Source organism: Centroberyx affinis, unplaced genomic scaffold (assembly GCF_046629955.1).
Source record: "Centroberyx affinis isolate AG114_WGS23_722 - 3 ecotype Tasmania unplaced genomic scaffold, CSIRO-AGI_Caff_v1 ptg000359l_1, whole genome shotgun sequence".
Classification (NCBI taxonomy): Eukaryota; Metazoa; Chordata; class Actinopteri; order Beryciformes; family Berycidae; genus Centroberyx; species Centroberyx affinis.
Window position 1 is genome coordinate 1,694 of NW_027279030.1, and position 20,862 is coordinate 22,555.

At 40.0% G+C, this 20,862-nt stretch overlaps 1 protein-coding gene across 2 annotated transcripts; it reads left to right on the forward strand.

Moving 5' to 3' along the window:
• Positions 1 to 9,195: 9,195 nt before the first annotated feature.
• Positions 9,196 to 20,398, forward strand: exoc1 (exocyst complex component 1). 2 transcript variants are annotated; one of them, XM_071515560.1, is made up of 19 exons: positions 9,196 to 9,256; positions 9,965 to 10,096; positions 10,283 to 10,413; positions 10,655 to 10,814; positions 12,436 to 12,623; positions 12,996 to 13,223; positions 13,569 to 13,701; positions 14,128 to 14,237; positions 15,946 to 16,095; positions 16,191 to 16,299; positions 17,099 to 17,143; positions 17,540 to 17,703; positions 17,883 to 17,996; positions 18,287 to 18,366; positions 18,558 to 18,786; positions 18,985 to 19,168; positions 19,288 to 19,487; positions 19,629 to 19,823; positions 19,941 to 20,398. In XM_071515560.1, exons 2-19 carry the CDS (start codon positions 9,973 to 9,975, stop codon positions 20,091 to 20,093), a joined length of 2,697 nt encoding a protein of 898 aa, XP_071371661.1. In that variant the 5' UTR covers positions 9,196 to 9,256; positions 9,965 to 9,972; the 3' UTR covers positions 20,094 to 20,398. The 2 variants fall into 2 exon arrangements, with proteins under 2 accessions (XP_071371661.1, XP_071371662.1); XM_071515561.1 differs by lacking the exon at positions 17,099 to 17,143.
• The last annotated feature ends 464 nt before the right edge of the window (positions 20,399 to 20,862 follow it).

Consider the following 20,862-nt stretch of genomic DNA (forward strand, 5'->3'; position numbering starts at 1 on the left):
GTGATGCTCAACTTTACCTGAGGGGACACAAAAATGGTAAGTAATGGTAAGATAATCATGAAGAAATAATGCATTCCCTAATAACAACTCAGTATGATGCTCTACTTTACTTGAGGGGACACAAAAACAGTAACTAATGGTAATATAATCAGAAAATAATGATGCATTCTTAGTAGCAACTCAGTATGATGCACTACTTTACTTGAGGGGACACAAAAATAGTAACTAATATGGGGGTAATACGGAAGTAATGATTTGTTATTGTTTACATGCTATTTAGTACCTTAGTAAGTAAGTGGTCATTATGTGCATTCACAGATATCCAGGAACTAATCATTAGATACTGGTTCATTAACATGGTATCTAGTCTGTTCTTAAGTAACTTGTCATTATGTACCATATAGTACTTGATTCAGAGTCATTCAGGAACTCCCTGTTAACTAGAAGTTAATTCCTGATTTGTTCCTTACTCGTTCCTTGGTAGCTACGCACATTTTTGTGTACCTTATCCCAGAGTAAAAAGGTGGGTCAATTCCTACTACAAACAAAAAGATCCACACCCCTGGTACAGTAAGGCTGCATTGGGGGGAATTCATTAGGCCTTTACTTGTATCCCAGTGGGCCAATTTTTCAGCAAGGCCATGTATGAGGAAGGTGGCTATACATTTTTTTTGAAAGGTTGCTGCCCCCACCTCTGGTATCTCTGCCTGTTAGTACTGGACCTATGCAAAATAAAAACATCTGTTCATGTTTTTTGTCTTATATCTCTCAACAGTGCTCTGTAGCCTTTTTATGGTGTTGTTGCAATGGTACATAAATATGAGAGCAACAACTACCCATGCCAAGGGTCCCACATGGCCTTTGGGACAATATACGACCACCTGACCCATACATGAACTTACTCAGAGTTAACATTGCCTTACATTCAGTTAAATACGTAGACGTCCTGATGTGTATTACTTCTTTCATAGTTAATGTGACATCATTAATGCACCAATCAAAACCGAACTTCTGATTATGACTCATATTTGGCGCTAGAGCTTGAGTAGATGATTGCATGAACTTTGTTTGACCAGACTGATAGAATGACATAGAATCACCAGTTAGTTAGCAACTGCCAAGCAGAAGAACTGTGGAGCTGACATGGCTGCCACTGAAAACTGGAATTACCGGTACATCAAGGCTTTCAATTTAAAGAGTTTGGGCATTGAATTTCCTACTTTTGTAATGTTTGATCAATACTAACTTTTCTCTGAAAACACAGATGTTTTTGTTGTTATTCTCTAACAAAAAGTAATTTTGATGTTATTACTGAAGTGCTGAAATACCAACATGCATGGGATATAAAGTTAGTCAGTTCTTCTCATTTAAAGCAAAATGTTGAGCAGTTTTGTTCCTCTCCACCTTGGCCAAATGAACAAAGGCCCCAAAGGTAACTCAAACCCGCCCCACAGCGGAGGTATAATTGTATAAAATGTGTCATCATTTTCTACTTTTGATAACAGAGTAATGGAATATCCATGCATTCATCTACTATTCTGTAAAGCTAAACCGCTACATTATTAAAATGGCTCATTATGGATCATTACTGTATTACCATGTGTCATAAAACTCAGATGTAATGCGTTGGATGGGTCACAGAGATCTTTGTGTGTGTGTGTGTGTGTGTGTGTGTGTATGCCTGCATGTGTGCATGCATAAATACACTATGACACTATAAGTAATTTTGTTCTGTTATGATACACCGGAGGACACAATGAGACACAGTCAATGTCCTGTTTCTTTTAGCAAAACACACAATGAGTATCAGATGAATTGATACACTATAACAAAGGAGCGTGTTATTGCTTTAACTGTAATTGGTCTTATAGATTATATAGTTACAAGAGGGGAGTTTAGATTTATTTTTATGTTATGAAGAGAAGATATTGGCCAACTTAGGCAGACGGAGTGGGAAACTATGAGAAATAGATGACTAAGGGAAACAGATACTGCTAAAAAGATTTTCAAGAGATATTGGATTACTGTGGATATTCCATAAGGCTTTAAGATACAGAATAAAATGTGATGTATTTGCATTGCAGTGTGTGCTTGTTGGATTTGGTTGACACTTGATAGAGACCATCCGTCCCGTGGTACATGCTCAGAGACTTATACTGATAATAAACCTTGTTGAGAGGATAATGTCCTGAGTGATTACCTTTATTAACTGGCCTGGAGAAATCTCTTTATCACTGCGCAAAGAAATGCCCATTTGTAAGTCGCTGTATTCCCTACCAGCTGGGGCAGCGCAGAGAGAACCAGACACACTTGTCAGATTACAAAAACAAAACTCCTGCCTGGATCACAACTTTGTCATCTTGACCTGATGTGACTTTGGTTGAGTGCACCAGTAACAGCAAGTGGAGTGCATTGATAATCGGGCAATTCCAGCCAGTGATCATACTCATCCACACCCTTGTCTTCCTCCTACACTAATCACTCTTTCTCTTTCCCCCTCTCTTTCTGGCTTGTATCCTCTCACACCCAATCTTCCTTATTAAATTAAGACCAGCCGGTGGAGGTCAACGGGCATAGCAATTTTTCAATCAACAATATATCACAAAAAACAGGCTTTGTTTCTCAGTATTCTCATAGGCACTTTGAGGCAAGATGGATACAGTAGTAGATACAGTAATGACAGTGTTACTTCATGTTGCTAGCTAGACTTGATGTGTTTCTTGATGTGTTCCTTGGCTCCTGAAAACCTCGGAGAAAGGTCCCCTCGGTCCACTATTCTGGAGAAGTGTCGAAATGTCATGACCTTTAGAGTTTTGGATTATGAAGAAGACTGGCATTTGCATGTACTGTCCTAATTGGTTTGTTTGAGTTGAGCCCCAGAGGTACTGAGGGAAGGTTACTGTCTCTGTTTTCACACTCTCACACCTTGAAGACCCTGTTATTTAGAGTTATTTATAAATGATGCTTCTCATTTATGGCTGTTTTATTGTTATAAATGATGCATGTACCATAGTGTTAAGAATAGAATAGAATAGAATAGAATAGAATAGACCAGGCAAGGTTGGAACTTTATCTTCAGTCTCACCCCAGACACAGCAAAAACAAAAACATTAATTAAACCACATAGAGAATGTGAAATATAAAAACTGTTAAGTCTATGTTGAAATATTCAAATAATCCAAGCTTAAACAGTTCTCTCACATCTTTAGGTCTCACATACTTTTCTTTGCTTCCATCCTTGTGTCCTATGTGTAAATGTTTACTGTTCAATCAACTTTACATTAAAAATGCTTCTCCAACTTCAATGCTCCAGCTTGACATACGTTAACATCACATACAGAAACAGATACACACAAGCTAATTCATATCCTACATGGACAAAACAGATTTTTTTTTTTTTCAAATCTTTATCCCATGACTGTGTATGATTGGAAACAAGAAGAAAATGAGTAGGACAAGTGATCCAGCTTAACCTTATAAAATATGACAAGCCTCTGATGTTATTGTATTTTCAAATTCTGGGAATCATGTAAATCAATCAGTGAAAAAAGCTGCATGTGGCTCATGTCCCGACATCCTGCATGTGTCTGCAATAACGTTTTGTTTCCATCTTGTGCATGAAATGGAAAAACCCCTCCTTGGCCTGCTATAAATACTAATGATCATGGTCTCTGTGTTTAAAGTTTGGCCATTCAACTATTGCAGAATATCAGTGCAAAAATTGTGTTATGCATCTGAAAATGATGTTATAAATGTGAAAATAGTTTAGATTAGATAGAAAATAGTTTAGATTCAGCTTGGGATAAATCCTAACATGCTGCTTAGATTGTTCCATCTGGATCACACAATAACAGAAATCTGTGGTCTTATACTCATATTACATGAGTTATAGCATAATTAAGGATTATTATCTTGGAACTGCCATACAACTATTGAGGAATCTAAATTTAAAGAAGATAATAGTCATAAATCTGATCATTTTCACTTAGAATTACTAGGATCTGCTTTGAATCTTAACTCTTAATATGCTACTTTGCATCATCTGGGCCACATAACAGAGATACACAATCTTCATATTACATGAATTGAGGTGTAATTGGGACATATTAGGTTACAATACATAATTATAAGTATCATAAAATTGTATCATTATGCTATATATTACATTCTATCCCAGCATATTCACAATCCTTTGTCCATGTGAACAAGGAGCCCGCTGAATGCAATTCAAGCACAAGCAGTCCTGTTATGTCTTCATCATGATTTAAAATGTACAATGTTTAGCTCTCACAAAGATGCTTTCACCCCATCCTTGTGTCCTTGTGTATAAATCTGAAGTTCAGTCAGTTTTACAGTAAAGACATTTCTCAGACTTAATGCTCCAGCTTTCTTCAGCATTGTTATTGTTGTTGTACACGGTTAATAATAATAATAACTGCATTTACATAGCATTTATCTAAAAGCAGAATTTACAAAGTGCTTTACAGACAGGCATAAAACAAAAAGAGCTAAAATACATAATGAGGAGTTAAAAATAGGAAGCACAATCAAAAGAAAACAGGCTCAAAGAAGAATAAACAAATGGTAAAATGAAATGAGATTTTAAAAAAACCCCATTAACATCAACATCAAGATCAAAAACAATTACATCAAAGCTTTTCAAGATGTGCTTGCAAATTCACTGATCGTGAATTTGCAAGCCTACAGGCCCATTCACATCTGTAGCAATAAAGATAACTATAAACTATAATGATGCATTGTTGCTCAAGATCTGTGATAAATTCCTCAGCAAACATCAGCATCCCCCCTCCTTTCTTACAACTTTAATTTGATTGGTTGAAAATGTTTTGTTGTCTCTGCCTCCCAGATACCTGACGAAGGTCTACTGATTTGTACTTTTTGCCTCCAAAAAATCGTTCTGAGATCGAACCAAAAATGTTGTTCTAGTTAACATTTTGGATGTTTTTATACTTAGCTTAGTTAATTTTTTACTTATACTTTACTTGTAGTGGGAACACAGACACTCTATTTCCTTAGAACAATTTAAATCTTTTTACAGTTATAGTTATCTTTATAGTTATCATTCCAGATGTGGATGGGCCTTAAGTTCCTCAGGAAGGGGTGTTCCACAGTTTGGGGGCCTTGATGGTCTCAAAAGAACAATAATCTTTAGCTTGGTCATGAGTTTAGCCTGGGGGACAGTGAGGAGGGCTCAGCCTCAGGATCACACAGAACTAACAAGTCTGTAATGTAGCTAGAGGCCAGACCGAGCCGTGCTTTAAACATGATCAGTAAAATCTTAAAATCAGAGAGATGCTGAAATTGGGGAAATATGGTCTCTTTGTTTGGCTCCACTTCAAATCCCGGACAAGCTGGAGACTGGTCAAAGATAATAACTTGCTCCAGGTTATGTATATATTAGGAGACAATTTGTTGTTTCAAATTCTGGCTATATGCGCAAATACACAAAGTAGCTTTAAGGCACTCAAATGAAAAAAGAGATAAAGAGGTTCTCTGGAGAAAAATACATTTGGAAAAAAAATATAGCAACAATGAGAGGTGTGTAAAGCCCACCATGGCTGATAAAAGACCCATGTCCCTTATAGTGTGGCAGGAAGATTAATATAAACAGCCAACATTTTCTCTAATCACCAGCTGAAGCCATGAGTAGCAACACAAATTACACTTTCATATTCTGAATGTGTTACTCTTTTTCAGATCTGATTTTATGCTCAGCTAATTGCTTATCATCATCTTTTCTACCTCCCCAAGGGATGTCAGCAGTTTGTATTCATTTTTGTCTTCATATTCATTTCAAATAATTCTCTCTCTCTTCCTCTCTTTCTCTTTCTCTGTCTCTATCTCTCACACACACACGGGCAAGCATACTTGCAAGTGCACGCATATACATGCACACACACTTCAAATTACATGATTACTTTAAAACAAAATCACACACATGATCAGCCATCCTAACAACCAAAGAGCTCTACACAGAGAATTGCTCACATAATGGCAGCTCTCATGTTCACTTCAGTTTGGAGGCCAGGATGTTCTTCTTTATATGTAATTTGGCCATGAGGAGTGAAGACCTCACCTTGGGATCAGGTTACAAAAGTGGGGCATGCGTTCACATAAGTTTCCACAAGCCATTGGGCATTGTGTTGTCTATAAGAGCTCCTGCACAGGGTTGTGTACACTGTCGCAGAGTCAGGTGTCACTAAATTAATCTACTTCTTCCACAACACAATTCAACTGTGAAAGTCTGCACACTCCTGCAGAGAGGGAGTCAAGAGACAGTTACCATAAGAGTGACAGGAGGACTCTTGACTGAACATATATTTGAAGAGATTTCTTGTTTGTTTCAGTTTGCTTTTTTGGAGTCACATTTTAGAGGCTCAAAAATGTAAAACCTCTCTCCTCAACAATTATATCAGCAAAATCAACTCAAAGAACTTCCTCTACAGTCCATCTGTCTGTCTGTATAGAGAATTATCCATGTGTATAGTTATCAATTATGATTGTAATCATCTGGTTTGCCATATTGACAAAACACCACACATGGATATAAAACTAAATTGATGATGCATTAGGTTGTGGTTCTTGAAGCATATTAAAGGGCTACACAAAATGCCAACCTGATAGCAACTCAAACATTCCTGATGCCAATCAGAAATAGAAAGGCTGTCAGCCTGTCATCAGCAGTGTGAATGTCAATGCAGATTACACAGATGCAATCATTTTCCCCCGACGCTGCACTACCGGTGTAAAAAGCCCTTTTATTTTTCAAGTCACATCTGCACGTCATTGGCTATGCATGTCGCAGGGGCTCCCTCATCAGCGTAGTGCCCTCCTGACACAACAAGTTCATTTAGTGGGAACACCTCTCACCCACTGAGGTGCGCTGCAATCGACTGTGGTGACTTTCTGCTCATCCTCTGAGATGGCTGTGAGCAGGCCATGGTGATTTTAACACATATCCTTAATGTTGCATTCACACTTTGCCAAAGGCTAGGCTGTTCTGCATTGATTGCAATCAAACCGGCTTGAGGTTATTGTTTTTGTGTCAATACATCGCTCTTTTGAAAGAACATCTACGTGAGCACAGACTACAGACCTTTGACATTCACAAAATATATAAATATATGGACAGTAAGCGCCGAAATAGCAGAAACAGTGGGTGAATCATGACTACAGGAAAGCACAACATGTGGCATAACAGAAACGTTGAGAAAAGCTAATGGTAGTGTGTGTTTGTGATTTGTGTGTGTATATGGGATGTGTGTGAGTGTGTGATGTCTTGATGTACATTACACATGTTGGACTGAAAAAGGATCTTATTTCCACAAACATAATGGTCCAAATACATGCAGCACGTCAACCTTTTTCATAGGAGATGGTTGTAGAAGCCACAAAATATTTACATTAGGATGAAATATATATTTGAAATTGTAGCATTCATGGGTATAAGCACATAAGGTCAAAACTGACATGAAATAAAACTCATTTATGGGTAAAATTCCACAGAAGTCATTGTGAGTCCCATATCTTTTGATGATATCATATTTTAAAGTATTGGTTGTGTTGATGAGAGTTCTTCATGTTTAAAAATATTAATTAATCAAAAAATAACATACATGTGTAAATTCTGTTGAGGGTGAATTTTCGCTTTAAAAGAAGGTCCATTTTAATCTATTGTAAATGTTGATATCACACGTTTTGCCATTCAAAATGAGCTATACGGTTCAATGCAATTCAAAGCACTTGCTGAACGGAAACTGCTCCACCACTTTCTCTGAAGGCAAAAGCTAATATACTCTCTGTTTATGTCCATATTAAAGCAATAACTTTGCTCTCAAATGAATCCTGTGGGATGCAACTCAATATGTCTCTACAACATCAAATTACCAACAACAAAAATATATATGAACAGAAAACAGCTGTCTTTTCCAAATAGTGGAGGGAAGACAATAATACCCAGGGATGTTTAAGATGAGAAACAAGTGAACATGACTGAGCCACACTAAAAGACACTTCAGAGACCTGCAGTCTGATTCTACACACTCCTATTTTGTTTGCCTAGTAATAGGATGTATGCTGACTTCTTATGATCTGCATGTTAATCCTCTAATGAAGAAATACTACTACTACACTAATAATAATAATAATAATAATAATAATAATAATAATAATAATAAACCAGAAATAACATATCTAAGGTAGATTCCATGTTGTGGTGTGATAACTGAAAGAGAAAGATCTGTGAAGGTCTATGAACAAATATTCAATTGTGCTAAATTTTGATGTCTGTTTTGAAATATTTCTGTGGAAGTGCCATCTCTTTGGGATCTTACGTCACACCCGTGAATGTAACTACTGATGACAGTGCAAGGAAAACATTCACCAGCTGCGTAATGCAGAGCCAATAACCTCAAAGAAGACATTGTACCCCAAGGAATCATCTTTAGATCACTTGTTAATTCTGGATTTAGGATATCTATCTCATTATGTCGTTCTCTCTTTTTACACTCACAAAGTAGGCTCAGCAGAATAGGGCACTGCGTTTTAATTTGTATTTACCTTTGGTGAAGTGGGACAGGTGTGTGTGTGTGTGTGTGTGTGTGTGTGTGTGTGTGTGTGTGTGTGTGTGACCTGTAAACTGTTATATGGATTAACAATGCCACCTGGTGTTGTAAAAAGGTCGTGTATGGCATAATTTCAGTAAAAAAGTGGCCCAGTGACGGTGGTTGTAGTAGCAGTAGTAGCAGCCTAGTATTAGTAGTAGTATTACTATTAGTTAGAGTATGCCTAGTACTAATAGTAATAGTGGTTGTAGTAGTAGCAGCAGAAGCATCAAAACAGAGAAGTGCACAGGGAGAGACTAGGTAGCGTGAGAACTGCCGGTTAGAGAAAAGGTCGCCTTGACACTTTTCAGCCACCAATATGAAAAAGAAATGGTAATGGAAATGCATGTGACATTTGAAATAGTACAGCTGCCTACACACCATGTATTTCCCGGTTACGCTTTATTTTGCTCAGTGAAGAAAAACAAGAGTTGTCTGTTTGTCTACAGATCCGTGATCAGTGGACTTCAATAAACTGTTGAATATACAAGAAACGGTGTCACTCGCGAAATAAACTGTTCAAACGTAAATCAGCTGCTGGAGCGCTGTGTCACGTGACGTTTATGTATCGGGAACAGGAAGTGATAGGGCAGTTGTTTTGCAGAGGGCTGGAGGAGGATTGCTAACATAAGGTAACAGTACGTTTTGACTGATTTTTTTAATAAAACATTGATATAATGACCTTACCTAGAAAATGGCAGTGATTTAGTTGATTCATTAGCTGATTTAGACACATTGGTTACGTGTCCCGTACAGGTAACATTAGCTACCAAGCTAGCAGTAACGTTAGCAGAAAGCCAGCTAACGTCAGGGGACATCAGTCAGGGCAGCTGTGATGACATTTCTTTGGGAAGGACCTCTGGGCGGCTGCGGCAGCAGCGGCATTACTTTTAGTAACACCCTCAACACTAAAAGGGTAAGACCTAGTGGGTTTTCGTGGTCACTTTGTACTACTGTCGACGGCAAGTAAAGCGGAAGGACACCCGAAAATAGAACTCACATACCGTTAGCTGTGTTATTCATGTCCAAAAATATTTTCCAATATGAGCAACTCTGCCCCAGAGCTACAAACCAAAGAACAATGGCTCTAATCTGGGTGTTATCAAAAGTCAAACACTGGTGCTGCTCCAGTGACGGTGGATTTGGCTGATTTGTGCTATTATATTGGACATTCACTCCAGATTTTTAAACTAAAATATCTCTAGATGGGTTTTTACTTCAAGTTAGTTACCTGATGCCGGTGTAGCAAACACTGTTGGGGGTATGACTAGTCATTTAGCTTTATAATGGGTGTTTATCTGTTATGATCACAATAATTAACGTTATGATCTGTGTCACAGCATCCACCATGACAGCCATCAAGCATGCTCTCCAGAGGGACATCTTCACACCCAACGATGAGCGTCTCCTCAGCATTGTTAATGTCTGCAAGGCAGGGAAGAAAAAGAAGAACTGTTTCCTGTGTGCAACGGGTAGGAATCATCACACAAAACATTAAACATAGAGGACTTGTGCAAGACGTTGAGGTCCCAGTGTGAATAAAGATCTGTCTTGGTATTCAAGTATAGTTTATGTTATAGAAAATGATGGTGAGTGTGATAAGTGATTTCATGAGAATTTTAACATGTTTTCAAGTTGTTCTGCTTTCTCTATTCTAGTTACAACAGAGAGGCCTGTCCAGGTTAAAGTGGTAAAAGTGAAAAAGTCAGATAAAGGGGACTTTTACAAGCGTCAAGTGGCCTGGGAGCTTCGGGACCTGGCAGAAGTAGATGCCAAAGATGCAAGCAAGGTCAGAGACATCGTGCTCATATAACAAACATTGGCCCTATAATTTACTGGCCAAATATATGTAACCTGACTGTTGTGTGATAGGCAGTGGTAACAGTTGACCGACCATTTTTCTTTCTGAATTTATAAATACTAGTATATTCTTCTATCTTTGTCCTTCTGTCCTGTTCATTTGTTATCAAAGTCCTCTTTCTCCCTCATTCAGTACTCATATGTTCTCTACTTTACTCTTCACGGTTTAGGAAAACCCTGAATTTGACCTTCATTTTGAGAAGGTGTACCGGTGGGTGGCCAGCAGCACAGCTGAGAAGAACTCCTTCATCTCCTGCATTTGGAAGCTGAACCAGCGATACTTGAGGAAGAAGGTGGAGTTTGTGAATGTCAGTTCTCAGCTACTGGAAGGTATGGACACACTCTATCCTCAGCCACCCTGTGACTGACTGAGAAAGTGCATGCTTGTTTATTTGACTGTGTTTGTTTAAAGGCGTGTCTTTTTCTCCTAAACCAAATCTCTTGACCTCAACCTGTGTTGTTCCTGTTTTAGGTATTCTTAATTACTTCAGAAATGAAAATCTTTACTGGCTGTAGGTTTACTCACTTTACCAAAGAATATTTTTTTGTCGATTGTCTTGCCTAAATATTCACTTAACAGATAGAACAATTCTGTCTGTTATTTTTTATTAATAGCATGTGTAGAGACCAAATATTCTGCTTCTTCGTTGTGTCCTGATTTGTGGTATGGCTTTCTGTGGCTAAACTCTTCTTTATTCTCACTTTTCTCTCTTAAACTTTCTCTGGCCAGAACTTCCTAAAGCGGAAGGTTGGTAGGACTTAACTTTCCCCCCTCATTCCTCTCCATTTATTCTCATTATATCAAACCACCATTCTCATTATAGACTCGCACATCCCTGAAAGCTGTTGCTGTTCTTTGAATTTGGCTCCGAAGTCACTGAATAGGGATGGGCATGAATCATTGATCTTTTTAATAATCATAACACATGTTTAGCTCAAGATATGACCTCATTGATAGCTTGTTTTACATTCATTCATAGAATTATTTGTTGACATATGTTCATCCTTTCTCTATCTAATTTTTTTTTTTTTTTAAGATTTATTTTAGGCATTTTATGCTTTATTAGACAGAGATAGTGTGAGAGAGAGAGACAGAAAGGTATGGGAGAGAGAGAGGGGAGGACATGCAGCAAATGAGCGTGGGCCGGATTCGAAGGACTGAGCCTTATGGTACGTGCTCAACTCGTTGAGCCACTGGGGCGCCCTTCTCTATCTAATTTGACCCTAATTCAAACATTTTGCCCACATTCTGAATTGGTGCAGAGCCAAATAATTTGTCCTTATTTCAGAAAACTCTTCTGGCTGTTCCCTATGTTTGTCCCCTTGTTGGAGTTGCACAAGTGTATTAAAATGAGTCATAAGCAATCCTGGTGGGATATTGTTTTACAGTGGCCTAGCAGTCATTTAAAAAGTTGATAATTAGCCAGAATAGATGTAGGCAGGTAAAGTTGGCTGATAAAAGCTGTTTCTTTTTTTTCTAAACTACCTCTTGCTACTACAGAAGATGATTTTTGCTGTTATGGGTTAGGGTTATACAGGCTGCAATTTGTAAGCACAAGACATTAAATTAGGTGTACTTTGGCCTCCTATTCATGTTACATTTACATCACTCCTCACCGTCCTGGTGGTAAATAAATACATTATTTTATTACTTATTAAAAATGTGTTTTATTAAATGGTTAATCTAAAATGGTGTACTCCTTTGTAAAAATGTAATTGATCAATTAAGTCTGTAAATGCCCATCCCTATTACTGAATGTATGTTTGTCTGTTATTGTCCTTAGGAGAGGTGTATGAAACTAAATGTTTTTGAAAATGCAATGACAGTGTTTGTATATAATGTGTCTTGAACTGAGGTTTGTATTTGTGCTTGTGTCTGGCACATGCACAATAATTATATATCGGTGTGCACTTCTCAACCACTCCTTTCCATTTCTCCTGGTGGGATTAGAGTCTGTGCCAAGTGGTGAGAGCCAGAGTGTTGCCGGGGGCGACGAGGATGCTCTGGATGACTACCAGGAGCTGAACGCCCGTGAAGAGCAGGACATTGAGAGCATGATGGAGGTGTGCGAGTACGCCATCTCCAACGCTGAGGCCTTTGCAGAAAAGCTCTCCAGGGAGTTGCAGGTTTTAGATGGGGTGAGTGAAGCAACTTCAGTCACTGTGTGTTAGGAATTGGCTTGTGAGCTGCCTAAATGTGATGACACAATATTTGTGACAAGAATGGACACTGGAAGCAGCCTTCTGGTGATGTGTAAGTCTTAAAGGCTGCTTTTCACAAAGTGTGTTGTGTAGTGTCTCTGGTCCACTGGCTCAGTCCAAGGTTTTATTATGCAGCACCTACTGAGACAGGGGTGTAAAGGGGAGGTTTAATTAAGAGCATGTGAACCTCTTTGCCTCGATGGACTCATCCCCATCTCTGTTTGTCTTCTGACCAACGCTCAAATCCACCCCCTCTTACCACACTAAGCAAAACACGTTAACACACACTTCATCTTTTCTCACTGCCAGGCCAATATCCAGTCGATCATGGCGTCAGAGAAGCAGGTTAACATCCTGATGCAGCTGCTGGACGAGGCCCTGGGCGAGGTCGACACCATCGAGGGCAAGTTGAGCAGCTATGAGGAGATGCTCCAGAGCGTCAAGGAGCAGATGGACCAGATCTCCCAGAGCAACCGCCTCATCCAGATCAGCAACACCAACAATGGCAAACTGCTGGATGAGATCCAGTTCCTAGTGGTTAGGAACACATTTGAACCCTTCCTATGTTCTCTGAATCAAGTACCTTAGTATGGGACTCAGTTCACAGTTATTGCAGTTCCATTTGCTCAAAAGAAGTAGCAAATGGAGTGGACTCTAGTACTCTATTCTATCAAAGAAGAATGAAAATAGAGGCATGAATTATAAAGATCCCGTTTGTAAGATTTTAAGCATTGAAATATCTGTAAAATGTTCTCATTCTCTTTGAAACCTGCACTGTTAAAAGCCCATCATCAATAATTTCTAAAGCAACTGTAGGATGAATACTGATTTTATTACTGGATTTTCAGGTTTTGTTTGATGACTGTGTCTTTCCTTAATCAGAACTACATGGACTTGTCAAAGGGACACATCAGAGCCTTGCAGGATGGAGACCTGACCTCCCCTAAAGGTATCGAGGCCTGCATCAACGCCTCTGAAGCTCTTCTGCAGTGCATGAATGTGGCGCTCCGACCAGGTGGGTTTACACAGGCAGTTTTTTGTAGGTCCATTTTTCCTTTTTTTCAAGACAACATCATTGACAGACACTGAACAGTGTTATTTGATCAACTAAATCAGTTGTTCCTTCTCAGCCTGGTGGTTAGCACCTACAACGAGTTGCAAAATAATCTTGGTGTGGATTTATATGATGGAAATGTATGATGATTTAATTAATCAAATTAAATGGCCTGACTGTGGAAAATAAAATTCATACTTTGGTTTCGAAGTTAACCTTTCTGTGCATGTCCAGGCTTGTGGATAGGTGTCATTTTTAGGTGTTGCAGGCTAAAAAGGTTGAGAGCCACAGACATAAATCCTATTTTAAGTGATTAGATCACATAGATTACACATCTTGTGATGTGACTAATCTGGATATTAACTTTTAATCATTTTCCTATCATAGGCCATGACAAGCTGATGGCTGTGAAACAGCAACAGCACCTCTTCAGTGAGCTGAGAGACACCTTTGCCCGCCGCCTCACCAATCACCTCAACAATGTGTTTGTTCACCAGGTAGCACACATACACACACACACACACACACACTCTATGTTAACACTCATTCACATGCTTTCAATCAAATAGTAAAGAGTATATTAACACTACTTTCCAAGTTGCAGAATTGGTCGGTGGTTATTCATGAATACCATTTTAGGGTAGATTGTATTGAAACATTGGAACCCTAGAATCTGATTACTGACAATCTCAACATCATAAAATTGTAGTAATTGTAATACTAGTCGTAATAGTTGTACAAGCCATTTCTGATGTGTACAATACTACAGTTTGTGACTCATTGTAAATGTAACAGAGCAGTATGAAGTTGTGTATTTGTTCACAAATGTTTGTGTCCTTCCTGGTTTTTAGATTTAAAGAAGGAAAGCCTGCTATAAGACCATTTGTCCTTAGTGCAATAAATATCTACAAAAATGGATCTATAAATCATCTATAAAAGCATTAGCCATACTGAGCATACTGGTAGTAAACAGACTATACACTACACTTTTGTACTACTACACTTTTATTTTGTATATTTGTAGGAAATGTTTTAGCGTATGTTGTCTGGCGAAGACTCTGAAACTACAGCACAGCTTTCTGGCATTTTACTCAACTGAATGCTACAGTAGAGTAACAGCAAAGAGAGAGAGCAGGAATTACATGCGTCAGCAGATTTAAGAGGCAGACTCAACCTTGTGTTGTCGTGAGCATGCACCTTGCCGACGTGAGTATGCGCATTAATCTGCGCATTAATCTGCAGCTTCATGGAGGGCCGCAGTCTTTCCTGTTTTTTGCCAGGCTCTCTCTCTCTCCTCATCGACTTCCTGGTTAGCTCTGATCCTCTTCCTGTGCTTTCTTGTGCTGTTTCCTTCCTGTTCTGTCCCTTCTATTCGTGACTCTGTGTGGCTCACTTTGAATCATCCCACTCTGCTCTCTGTCTCTGTGTCAGTTCAACCACTTCAGTCACTTCAAAATGACCATCCCTCAGTTCTATAGGTCCTCCTGTCTGTCACTTCCAGTGAGTACCCTCACAGCAACCCCCACTCGCCCCCTCTATCCTAACGTTTGACCTCTCCCACCTCACCCCAACTTACATGTCATTAATTCAAGCACCCCTAGCCTTCCACCAAAGCGCATTATTGATTGCATGGGATATGTTCCTAACTTCTTCACGCACCTATCTCTCATCTGATCTCAAAGCCAAAGAGACGCTGACCATCTTTCTCCTCCTTCACCAAATGTCTGCACTCTGGCTCAGTGCTTTTTGTTTTTGGGTGCTAACATGCCTTTTTGTTGCAAAAGGTACCATGTCATAAAATCCTATGCCTGTCTGCTCTGCGTGCATGTCTGGTAGCAGTGCCAGTAGAGTGAACAAGATGACACTGAGAGGAACTGAGGAGCATATCAGTATGGCAATAAGAGTTTTTATATTTTTCACAGACTTAAGCTTGTCAATTAGTTGAGTTGTTGAAGTGTTGGAGTTTGGTTATAAATATCTGCAACTGTTTATCTCACTAACATCTGACTTGATGGTAGTTTTGGGTAACCATTTTTATAGCCCCTATCCACGTAAGTGTGATAGGAAGCAAGACAAAGCCTCTTCATGTGTTGTGTGTGTGTGTGTATACAGGAAGTTGGAATGGGAGTGTGCAGTAGGTTTGTGTGTACTTTTTAATATAGTGTTAATTGAGTATTGATTGTCTCTCGCCACTCTGTTGTTCAGGGCCATGACCAGAGCTCCACCCTGTCCCAGCACACAGCTGAGCTGACCCTGCCCAAACACAGCCCGCTCCACAGGGACCTGCTGCGCTACGCCAAGCTCATGGAGTGGCTGAAGAACACCCACAGGGAGAAATACGAGGGCCTGTCAAGGGTCAGTGCTTTTATCTGAGAGAAACAATTCAAAGACATGGTATGTCGCATCAGCTGACAGCTTAAAATCTGAACACATTTTTTCTCTTTTTTTAGACCTATGTTGACTATATGACCAGATTATATGAACGAGAAATCAAAGATTTCTTCGAGGTTGCCAAAATAAAGATGGCGGGTACAACCAAGGAGGCGAAGGGCAAGTTTGGTAAGACCTATGAGTTAAAGAACTATTAGCGCATGGATACAAAACATGTTTTTGACTATGACTATTGTCTTCCTCATTAAATGTCATGATGTGTGGTTGGGCGATTTCAGTAATATCTGTTTTTTTGGTAACATGTAGTTGACTGTAATGTTTGTCTGTAGTCAGTGTATACCTGTCTATACCTGTTTAATTAAGTTCAGAGTTCTATGAGGTAACATGCTCAATCTGTTGAACGTAGAAAAACATGACTCACACTGCATCTCCAGATTATTTTGTCCATCATATATAACACACTACTTGTAGCAAACTTGATATATTATGTATGTACAAATTATAGCAAATGAGGCCACTCTGCATCATACCTGTTTAGTGGCCTCAAAAAACACCTGTACATCTTTTTCCATCTAAGTGTGGCCCACAACTTATGTATGTCCTACTTCTTGTTTAACCCTTTGAGGATGCTTCATTTGCTTTTTGTAAGAGGGCATTACAAACCCAATTCTTTACTCAGTTGAGTATTATTTAAAAGCTGAATAGAACTCTTGGTTGAGCTTTGGTTTTGGCAAAATTATAGAACTCTGCTTTCTGCATTCTGTATTACCTTGTCCTTCTGAAAACAAAATAAGAATTTGTTTTCCGAAGGATCGACCAGGCTACTGGCATACCTAAGCCACTGCAGTGCACGTCAGCGTATGTAACGTGGTACATCTAACATCTAGCCTCACCCCCTCCCCATGCTGCATGTTTTAAGCCTAACCTATCTCTGTCTTTGATGCCTGCCTTTCTAACTGGCTGCCAGCCACGCTTCCGCGGAAAGAGAGTGCACTCAAACAGGAAACAGAAAGTAAGTATCACACTTGGATAGGGCAATTCCACTGTCGATTACCCACGCTGCTCCTTACTACTGTGTCTCATATAACTGCACTTTAAGGAATCCTTTGCTCAAGATTCCCTTGCTCCTCCATATAGACAACTTTTAGCCCTGTGTACCCTTACCCCGCCATGTCCTTTTAGGCTTGTGCTTTATCTTTGTTCACAATACAGCTGAATGCATTGTACCATATCCAGATTCTATGATAAATGCCTAAAAAAAGCTAACCATTGATATGCGCTTTATCTTTGACAATGACTCCTCTGAATGCAGTGTCAAAATTGACTTCCCGAGGTCTAAGGTTTGAATGATATTCCAGAGATTTGTGTAAATACTTTCAATCACACCATATTCCTTGTGCTGTCCCAGGCCTGCATGGCAGCTCTGGGAAGCTGACAGGCTCTACCTCAAGCCTGAACAAGCTGACAGTGCAGGGCTCCAACAGCAGGCGTTCCCAGTCTTCCTCACTGCTGGACATGGGCAACATGTCGGCCTCTGACCTCGACGTAGCTGACAGGACCAAGTTTGATAAGGTGACACTGCCAGAGATTCACATCCTTTAAATTCTAGTTTACAATACTGCCTGTATACCTTTTTTTCCTTCCAGATGCAGTTTTCCTTCCAGATGCAGTATGCAAATAGAGCTGTGAGGGTATGTGTATGTGTATTGATGTATACTGATTCATTGAATGGAGTGGATTTCTCTCTGCAGATATTTGAGCAGGTCCTCAGTGAGCTGGAGCCGCTGTGTCTAGCAGAACAAGACTTCATCAGCAAGTTCTTCAAGCTGCAGCAGCACCCGACAGTCACACCCCCTCTTGCTCAGGTAAATCTGTGGTCACGTAAAAACAGCTGTGACAGAAAGATCATACGGTGTGCCACCTGCAGAATTGTAGTCACTAGTCACACATGAAATGAAGTAATCACTTCAATAGTTGTAGTCATATACGTCGGCTGCTGAAATCAAGACATTTTTCTGGCATGAAACTTAAAAAAACAACGCAGCAATAACAGACACTGAGGTTGTTTTCGGTCACAGCTTCAGTGATTTATATGTCTAGTTGTCTGCAGAGGTTTGTTTATATTTCTCATGTTTGATCTCTGTTCCCCTGACAGCCAGAAATGGAGGATGCAGATGGAGCGTTGCCGTCTAGAATGCCTCCTCAGGCTGAACACAGACACTCCATGTCATCAGAGTGAGTAGTCGCACATCTCCTGGTAACAATTCTGCTCCAAATATCACCCAGCACCACCAGTCACATTACAACAAGAACACTTGTCTGTATTTAGGGCTCCCCTCCCTCCTTTTGTCACCGTTTCACTGCCCTTCATTGTTCTTGCACCTTTCCCACCTCCTTTTCTTCTTCATCTCTTTTCATCGCTCCAGAAAAGACATGGTGCGGCTGATGATGAATAAAATCTTCCAGAGCATTGAGACAGAGCTCAACAGTCTCATTGCCCTGGGTGACAAGATTGACAGCTTCCATTCTCTCTACATGCTGGTGAAGATGAGTCACCATGTGTGGACAGCTGAGAATGTTGACCCTGCCTCTTACCTCAGCACCACTCTGGGAAATGTGCTGGTTACTGTCAAGAGGAACTTTGACAAATGCATTGTGAGTAGAACAATGACATGATTTTTATATTTTGTTTTGTTTTTTGACATTTTAATGGAAGATTCTGTGTTGTTGCTTCTTCCTGCTTTTAATGTTTGTGATCACATCCCTAATTAAAGTATGGTCTATCTCAGTTGGACCCGCTTATGTATATTTTGTGATGGGTTTAAGAAGCTTCCTTCTCTTTTTCCCTCTCAGTCTGGTCAGATCAGACAGATGGAGGAAGTGAAGATTTCCAAGAAAAGCAAGGTGGGAATCCTGTCTTTTGTTACTGGGTTTGAGGAGTTTGCTGAGCTGGCTGAAACGATCTTCCGTAATGCCGAGCGCCGAGGGGACCTGGATAAGGCTTATGTCAAACTCATCAGAGCTGTCTTCATGAATGGTGAGACCATTAGTCAGCCAAAATAAACTGATTGGCTCTAGGTTATGTGCTATTTAATAAAGAGTAATATGTGATGCTTAAAACCAGTGCTCTGAATATCGATTGACTTGTGTCCTCAGTGGAGAAAGTAGCCAATGAAAGCCAGAAGACGCCGCGGGATGTTGTGATGATGGAGAATTTCCACCACATCTTCTCTACTCTGTCACGTCTGAAGATCTCCTGCCTGGAGGCAGAGAGGCGAGAGGCCAAGCACAAGTACACAGACCATCTGCAGTCCTATGTCATCAACTCTCTGGGCCAGCCTCTGGAGAAGCTCAATGTAAGAATGAGTATCATTTATAGTTGTCACCAATATTATATCATTTTCATGGACACGAATGCAGGATCTGACCATTTAATGAGAGGTTCAGGAGTTGTATTCGGTGCATTATAAATAAACTGTTTTCTCTCTCGTTTGCAGCATTTCTTTGAAGGAGTTGAGGCGCGTGTGGCACAGGGGGTTCGTGAGGAAGAGGTGAGCTATCAGCTGGCCTTTAACAAACAAGAACTACGTAAAGTTATCAAAGAATACCCAGGCAAGGAGGTGAAAAAGGGGCTTGACAACCTTTACAAGAAAGTGGACAAACACCTGTGTGAAGAAGAGAGTCTGCTACAGGTGAGAGAGAGAAGAAAAGACAAAAAAATGTCAGTGCATGTGCATAACCTGCTCAGCTGATCAGTGTTGTCACATTCCCCTTCTCTGAATTGTTGCACTTTCTTTTTACGCCACCAGGTGGTATGGCACTCCATGCAAGATGAGTTCATCCGTCAGTACAAACACTTTGAAGGTTTGATTGGCCGTTGCTATCCTGGATCTGGAATCACTATGGAGTTTACCATTCAAGACATGTTGGAGTACTTCTCTAGCATTGCCCAGTCTCATTAGTCTAGCTGCTGTGCACTGCTCCATAGTGCTTCACTACTGGTTGAAGATACACTACTCACAAACACACACCTGCATTGCTCTTAGGCCAATTAACTGTCAGTTTAGTGTGCGTGTGTGTGTGTATGAGAGAGAGACAGCAAGAGAGAGATACATTTGTACAGGGGACAGTGTTGCAGATATGTCTGCATCTGTTCATTATGTCTCTGTGTTTGTTTGAGAAGATTCAACCATTTGTGCTTTGGAAGTATGTCATTTTTCTGTTATCATTTTGCTGATTCACGTTTGTACATAATAAATTGCAGTTGCCAACCTACCACCGTGTTGTATCGCACTTATTGTATTATATTGTACTTGAACTGCTGAGCTGAATCAGTGGGTCGACTCCGCCAGCACGGACGACGCCGGCTGACAAAACACGCTACCCCTGATGTTCCACGGTGCCCCATTTCCATGGTGACGATGTTGAGGCCAGGGATCATCGGCGCTCTTTTCAAACCACTTTGCCGCGGAAACGTCTGTTTTGAGGACTTGTGTATTAACTAGATGTACACGACGTGACGCTACTAGATTAATAGCAAATGATGAGTTCAGTGTATACAACTGCCCAAAGGGTGGTCTCTGCCGGTGATGTTGAATGAAGTTAACGTTAGCAAGGTTAGCAGTCAAAAAATCATAGCTTCCTTTCGAGCAAGGTAAGGCAAACACCCCGTGATTTAACAAGCCAGATGTTGTAAACTAGTCGGCTAATGAGCAAAATAGCCGTATAGAA

What these genes read in the sequence shown, in the direction of transcription:
- exoc1 (XM_071515560.1), top strand. Translation starts at nt 9,973, where the DNA reads ATGACAGCCATCAAGCATGCTCTCCAGAGGGACATCTTCACACCCAAC. An exon ending in GAATGTGGCGCTCCGACCAG is followed by an intron (nt 13,702 to 14,127) that starts GTGGGTTTACAC and finishes TTCCTATCATAG; the next exon opens with GCCATGACAAGCTGATGGCT. An exon ending in AGCCTCTGGAGAAGCTCAAT is followed by an intron (nt 19,488 to 19,628) that starts GTAAGAATGAGT and finishes TCTCGTTTGCAG; the next exon opens with CATTTCTTTGAAGGAGTTGA.